The 7,953-nt window shown below is 37.4% G+C and overlaps 1 protein-coding gene across 1 annotated transcript in view; it reads right to left on the bottom strand.

Annotated features, from left to right (window-relative positions):
* Positions 1-2,963: 2,963 nt before the first annotated feature.
* LOC136855140 (uncharacterized) overlaps positions 2,964-7,953 on the bottom strand; it is a 5,495-nt gene continuing 505 nt past the window's right edge. Inside the window, exons 1-3 of the mRNA XM_067132018.1 lie at positions 7,648-7,953; positions 4,657-5,990; positions 2,964-4,578 (exon numbers count right to left, since the gene is read on the bottom strand). The exon at positions 7,648-7,953 is cut by the window's right edge and continues 505 nt beyond it. Of these exons, the coding sequence (XP_066988119.1) occupies positions 5,824-5,990; positions 7,648-7,897 (417 nt within the window). The 5' untranslated portion in view covers positions 7,898-7,953 and the 3' untranslated portion in view covers positions 2,964-4,578; positions 4,657-5,823. The remainder of the gene's footprint in view (positions 4,579-4,656; positions 5,991-7,647) is intronic.

Here is a 7,953-nt window from a genome sequence, read left to right as displayed (position 1 = left end):
CCATGACAGGTAGCAGACAACACTAAATGAGATCAAGCACACAGCCTCCAACACCTAAGTTAAGAACCTCAAAAAAAAAAAAAAAAAAGCCTCATGGTTAACCAAATTAAGGTTACACTGAAATTCGAAAAGGTGGGACCCACATTCATCAAAGTTATCTTACATCTAACTGGTTTGATTTAACAGAACATCATTAAGAAAAGAATATACATTTTAGGCCGAAGGCCAAGCTCTGGGACCTATGAGGTCATTCAGCGATGAACAAAAAATTGGGAGTAAAAGGTTACAATGGTGTAACAGGAGGAAAACCTCGCAGTTGCACTTTGAATCAATTGTTAGAAGAGGGTGGAGAGTAAGAGGGAATAAAGAATATGAAAGGAGGTACAGTAAAAGGAACATCATTTAGCACCGAAATGTACATCTGTGTGAGCAAGCACGTGCAAGAGTGTTCATCCAGAAATGTTAAGAAGACATAGATATGGATGGAGAGATTCTGTCAAAGAGATATTGGAAGGAAATAGTCTTTGAATATCTAGGAATTGCAAGTGTGTGCAAGGAGGAAGTGAACGACGAACTTTGTTGTTCAGGGGGGTGAACGATTCTCTGCTGATTAGCTATTTGCGAAGGTGCCTGAAGCAGTGAGCGTTGTGGAAGTTTTCTATGCATTACTTCATAAACGATTAATAAACAAAGTGTGACTGTGGCATTAACAGTTTTTTTTTTTTTTAGTTTGAATACATCCTAGCTTAATGGTGATACATACATATAATAGAGTAAACCATTTCCTTTCACAAAATGTCAAATGACTAGCCTGGAGGTGCGAAGCCAAGCAATTAAACGTATTCACTCCCGTCATGGACTGCAATTTTTTTTTTTCGGACGTATTGTGACTCAAATGAAAATGAGCAGCGTTTGATTTCTTCTTCAAAGAAATATACGAGTTCCAAAATATCTGGTTTGCATTATTGTATGTCCTTAAGGTTTGTTTTCCTTATCCAACAAAGGTTAGTCGTTGCAACCAACGAGCTGCACTCTGCTGCATAATTTTCCGTATAACTAGCTTTCCATGCAGTGTTGTGGAAGGATTTTGCTATACAGTATTACATTTTAGTCGTAAGAATAAAAAGCATAGCAAGTCCAGTTTGCCATACGTTTTGCGTATTGCCACTTCAACGCAAGAAAACAACCCATAAGAAAAAATGACGTAACTAACAGGATGAGGAGTACGGTTTGCTGTCAACAATGACTCGTTCGAGTTAATGCTTTCTTTGTTTCATTTTGACTGATAAAGCTGACCAATGTTAAGTAAAAATACCGAGCGGTGGTGATTCATTAACTTGCACAATGTTTCGTGGCTGGGTGTAAGCAAAAGTCGACCATGCTGAGACCCAACCGCCAACAGAGTTTGACCGAATACGTTTGGTGCTTCCGTTGGCAGAGTCGTCCCAATTTGTCAAGCCAACAATCGTTTTATAATATGTACTTCTTTATTCTATAAACACTGTCTACAATGTTTTCTGTTGTTAATCAATTAATTTGGGCATCTGCCAGCCAAATCTGTTCTTTTGATCTCAGCATATATCACAAAATTCTGTAATGTTTAAAGTTCCCAAGGGTGATGAGATATGGGACATTGAAGAGTTAATTAGAAATTCAGTTGGATTCGGTCCCATGGGAGTTATGGGGTTATTATCAATAATAAACAATGACATTAGTGAGTAGGCAACGTTAAAAAAGGAAACAAAAACGAACTTTTAATTCGACAAGGACTTGTGTCCAAGAATGTTCCTTTTCTGCTGGTTGATTCGATTGCAGCGCATGCGTTACTGGTAACTTTGAACTGTTTGGTTCGTAACTCTTGGGGAGTCATGTTTGGTAAGGAGGGAGGGGGTTTGCTGGGGTGGGGGCAGGGCGAGGTGTTGTAATTCAAGAATTGATAGAGTATACAATTTAGGCCGAAGGCCAAGCTCTGAGACCTATAAGGTCATTCAGCGTTGAAAGTAAAATTGAGAGCAAAAGGTATAACAAGAAGAAAACCTCGCAGTTGCACTGAAACAATTGTTAGAAGACGGAAGAAAGCATATGAAAGGAGGTTCAGTAAAAGGAATGAAAGGGGTTGCAACTAGGGGCAGAAGGGATGCTGCAAAAAAACTTCATTAGTGCCTACAGTGCACCGAGCGAGGTGCACTGAAGCCGCTACGGAGTATAATTGTAATCCAAGGTTCAGTCTGACCACAGAGATCGAATGCGACCGTGGCCACATGAAATCATGAAGGCAACTGCTACTTTTCTTTTTGGAAAGAGTACAAGGCTCATGGAGAGCAGGAGTCCTCACTGGGTACTCTCATACTCTTCATCTTCTCTGCGATGTTGATCGATATTGTTAGCAAAAGGAACTTACTGCAGTTTCAACTACCACATTAATAAGAGTTTTGTTATGCCTTGCCTTCCAAGGTCTAATCTCATGCAAGTTCTACTAATGGAGGCCTGAAATATCTACTAGTTCAGCGAGATAAAAAAAACCCTTGCTTTTCTTCTAACCACTAAATCGACAATAAAACCAGCTTTCATATTTTTTTCCACTTTGACACTGGACGACTATGGTCATCCTTTCTTTTTATATAAAAAGAAGCTATTCGGGGTCACTGGCCTCAACATAATCATGTTGGTCGATTTTCAGTAATTGCCTAGTACATATATTTGTGCATCACTTTACCACTCATCAAGCGATAAAATGAGTTACCTGGTTGTGGTAGAACGAGCCACCAAATTAACGATATTGTATAGGGATAGCTGGCCGTGCACCGCCACCGAATGCAAGTTTGCGAGCACTTTAGCATGTCTAAGACTTATTCTGCATTGCTTGGTAATGCTGTGTTCTGATTATTATTAAAGTGTTCTGATTAACCGAGCATTCATGCCAAGAAATAAAACGTCAACTACAAGGATATAGCAAACCATAATAATATTTGGTTATAGGCTATATTTAACATTTCCAGAAATTTTCAGCCATTTGAAATCTAAGAAAAATAAAATTTATGTTGAATACAACACCCGCTGCAAAGTAACTGATTTTCATCATATTTTAAGCTCTTACCGTTAAATATGAAAAACTACAGTATCCAACTACTACACAAGGAGATACTTTAGTATGCAATTACTTATCGAATATGTACATATTCGAATAATTGCTTACTACAGTAGAGCGTTGTGTAGTATCCGGATACTGTGTTTTTCAAATTTACTTAACAACATAACACATGATATAAATCAATTACATTGCAGGGTGTACTGTATTCCAACAAAAAAACTCTCGCAAATTCTATTGACAAGATTTGTACATTGATAAAACTCTAAATATTTACAAAAATTTCTCCCAATAATCATTCACAACCTTAACAATAATATCACATCATCAGGTACACGAGTGTCTATCTTTGGTAATTTGTACTCTTAGGAAAGGATGGATGTATGATATTTAGGGCAAAAGCCCAGGCACTGGGACCAAGAAGGCCATTCAGCGCCGTAATGAGAAAATAAATATTGTTAAGGTAAATGAATTTATGAAAAAATGAACGAAATGATTAACAAATACAATGGAGTGATGAGACCAATAAATAAAGATATGAGGTTTAATGAATGATGTGATATACACACTCTTAAGAAAGGACAACTTAATAAAAGGTACAAGTGTGTTTGTCGGTGATAAATTGCTCGTAAGAAAAGAAAGCTTAGAGAGCCCACATTAACAGGATAGTTCATTTCCAAATTACAAGAGACGCAATTACAACTTACTTTACTTATCGTTTTAACTATATTAGTGCACTTGATTTATACTGCACAAACTTAAATACCAACTACTTTGTGACAATTATTTAGTCCTCAAACAATGTGCGTATCGGTTACTTCAAAAGGCTCTAGGAAATTCGAACAAGACACATTAAGCTAATTCCAAATTAACTGTCAATTCTGTGTTTTTAAAAAAAATGTTCAACATCCCAAGAAGCTCATTCAATCGTCCATGGTTGACTATTCCCATGATAAACTTGTACTTTATACATCAGGTGGAACTGTCTCCTGAATGGTCTTAACGGGTAAAATACTCCTCTCCTCCCTCCCCTAGGCAACTGTCGGCACGTGGATCTGGACTGCACAATCTCCCTGGAAAAATAAGAGAGCAAGGTAAACAAATACTTCATAAATATTTTTCCTCACAAACACCCATTCAGCCACTGTCAACACATCAATGGTCTTCCTCACAAACACCCGTTCAGCCATTGTAAACACATCCATGGTCACTGTTTTCGATCAGACACATGACACTTGTGCCAACCTATCGACCCGAGTTTAATAAGTCTCTGTCATATCTATTAAAACCTATAACTCTTGTAAAAGTTGCAAGTCATAGAACAGCTGATGTTACTGGTAACAATACCTTTATAAATCTCTCCAGCTGGAGTCGAACCAGTGACCCACTGCCAAAATGGCAGTCACTCTGCCAACTGAGCTATGGAGAGTTAGTTCAAGGTGTAACCTACGATACTTAAGGATCATCTATTTCTGTCTGAAATCATCTACCTTAGTTTTCTTGTCCACAAGCTTACAGTAAAGTCCTATAATTACAGTTCACGGAATTTGTCTCAGTCTTAAATCTACCTTAGTTTTCTTGTCCACAAGCTTACAGTAAAGTCCTATAATTACAGTCCACGGAATTTGTCTCAGTCTTAAATTCTATATATAATCTTACACTAACAGTAAATAATAATGCTTTTCCTATGGATTTTAACCTGTGCTAGTTTAAAACATCACAGCAATGCCTACATAATATTCAGAATTTAAAGCTGCAAGTCTGAATACTAGAGCTTTTATCACATAAATGACTAGAATGAATGATCAAATACCTAGAATATCATATAAAAGCAAGTTTTTTAGGAATACAATACGTATTCAAATGTACATACACACAAATATAAATTACTCAGATGTACACAGACACAAATACCAAAATGATCATACATACACACACACACATAAAAAAGAATTCAGGGTTTACCACTCCCTGTGTTGTGTAATTGTTCATGGGTGAAGTGTTTCAGTGTTGTTTTACAAGTGGTTTATTTAAGGGTATGATGTAGTTTGAATTTGGGTAGAGGAGGACATAGACCTCCTTCCCATGAGGTCTTAAGATCTGGTATACTGATTTTGCTGAAGGTGTCATCCTTGAACTTGACGTGCTGACTCCACATCCAGGAAAATACTGATTTTGCTGAAGGTGTCACCCATCAACTTGAAGTGCCGATTCCACATCCAGAAATGAGTGATGGCTTTCCTACCAATCGTTGGCTGAGACGACTCGAAGATCTGGTTCTACAGCACAAAAATTCGTATCACAAAGAGCTGCTGTTACTCCAGCTTTCTTGATGGACAATGCTTCACAGGAGGAGGGATCCATTTTCCACATCTGTAAAAAGTGAATGCAACTTTTCTTTGAAACCCATCATCTGCTTTCTGATAAGAGCTTCACGTTCCTGCAGCTCCTTAACTTGCTTTTTCAACAAGTCCCTCTCATTTTTCACTTCCTGAAGCTGCTTCTCCATAGACTCCTTGGCCTGCTTTTGCATGTCTCTGTGCCTTTTGGCATTGACAGCATTCAGCCTCTTCCTTTCCTGTTCTTTATTCTCGAAAGGTTGGGCAATCTCATAAATCTTTTGTTTCTTGGCCTTGGGGAGGTTCTGTCCTGCTTCAGACTTAGGCTTGCGGCCTCTTTTCCTCTTGCGCTCACCGAATACCTCGACTGGAGAAACTGCTTGATTGATGACGTCATCAGGAGGGTGTTGGTGACTGGGCAGTGCTGTTCAGAATGCTATCGAGGTTCTCGTAGGAGGTTGTTGAGGTTTCTGAATGACATGGGGAGTATGGAGATCCCACTGTTGTTTCATAGGCTGGTAGTGCAAGCATGGTCACATCAGCTGGGTTCAGCGTGATTAAGCCTGAAATGAAAAAGAAAAACGTTCATTACTTTCCATCCAATGGCCAGAATTATTCAATAGCCTAATTAGTATGCTCTAGAAATTGTCATAACTTTGATCTTCCTTTGCATTCCGCATATTATACTGTGGACTGTCTGTACTCTAGCTACGAAAGGTTGAGACTTTCCTACAACTAGCGGCATTGACACGTTTCCCCTCTTCGCGAAGGAGATATTTAATCATAATCCAAAAAGGTTCATTTTCAGGATTAACCTTGGGGTTAAGGTTAATCCTGAGAGTGGACATAATCCAGCGTACTGTCTGGCTATTTGCTTTTAATCATGTCCGACGTACTGTCTAGCTATTTGCTTTTATTTACAAGTGACTTTATTTTTTACTTTAACTATGCATGCATGTGTTAACAAAAGGTGTGTGCGCATGATATATATATATATATATATATATATATATATATATATATATATATATATATATTGTAATGTATGTATACAATATATATATATATATATATATATATATATATATATATAATATAAATATTATGTATACATACATATGTATATGTATGTATATATATATATATATATATATATATATATATATATATATATATATATATATATAAATATATATATAAAAACCTTTAACTGAGTTTTGTACTGAGCAATTCGAAAAATGTACAGCATGGTCCAAGGATAACTGTTTTGATTTTCATGTTTTACTTTTGTACTGACGCATGGGAGGTGGTGTCTGACAGTCGTCTTATTACTGTGACCCGTGGTCACTTCCCTTAATCATCTACACACCAGGGAATGGTAACAAAAATGCAAATTCTACCAAATTGTCACCCTTTCATCTTCAAAGTTTGAACGGGTTTAAGAAAATATGGCAGCAGTGCTAATCAATGCGTCTCACCCTTTTGTAGCTAGACTATAGTATTGATCAAATTAACTTTGGGTCGCGCTTTTCTTTATTAAAGATCCTGATCACATACTTTCCCGTTCTTGATTCTTTTACATTAGCTCTGACCAAATTATATGGACTTGTTAACTTTCACCACAAACAACGACTAGAATGATTTGAGAGAGAGAGAGAGAGAGAGAGAGAGAGAGAGAGAGAGAGAGAGAGAGAGAGAGAGAGAGAGAGAGAGAATTTGATGAGTAGAGGATGAATTATAAAACAAAATTATAATAAACAAGAATTAAATCATTCATTAAACTGTTTTGATAACAGGGTAAGATAAGGATTATTTAGTTTCCATTCACCTACATGAAGTATTCGATAAAAAAAACAAAATATTGGCTCTTCGGTGATGGTAGACAAAGTTAAGTCGCCAAAAGTCGGCCTTGTCCAAGAACGGTCTCTTTCTTCTATACAGACGGTGGGAGGAACATTATATATATATATATATATATATATATATATATATATATATATATATATATAGAATTCCGAATTGAGGGATGCAAATTAACTGTAATCGGATTCTAAGTCGGATGAAATAGTTTGGCAAATAGTTTGGCGTAGCTATGGTAGCAGTGTTTGTAGTTATTTGTTTCACTACGCTATCGACCGGGCAGAGAGAGAGAGAGAGAGAGAGAGAGAGAGAGAGAGAGAGAGAGAGAGAGAGAGAGAGAGAGACGTAATGAGACTATACCTTTGTTGGAAACTTGACTTTCTTGCAGCAGAAAAGAATCTTGGTAAACAACATCTGTGACTTCGACTGCGCCAGCGGGTGCAGGAGAGTTCTGATCCATCTCGGTGATCAAGTTGATGACGTAATCGTCGTCCGTTTGCAGGTTGGCTTCGGCATCAGTTGCTATATTGATACCAAATCCTTCGGGGTTCAAGAAGGTTGATTCACATCCACTGGGGATGAGAAAATCACTGATTTGCTGTATATCCATGGTACGATATCACTTGCAAAAAAGGGCAAAAATTAAATGCTAGCAGCGAGCAACTT

This window comes from Macrobrachium rosenbergii, chromosome 30 (genome assembly GCF_040412425.1).
Source record: "Macrobrachium rosenbergii isolate ZJJX-2024 chromosome 30, ASM4041242v1, whole genome shotgun sequence".
In the NCBI taxonomy this organism is placed as follows: Eukaryota; Metazoa; Arthropoda; class Malacostraca; order Decapoda; family Palaemonidae; genus Macrobrachium; species Macrobrachium rosenbergii.
The sequence above is the reverse complement of the archived record's forward strand: the minus strand, read 5'-3'. Positions and strand labels throughout refer to the sequence as shown.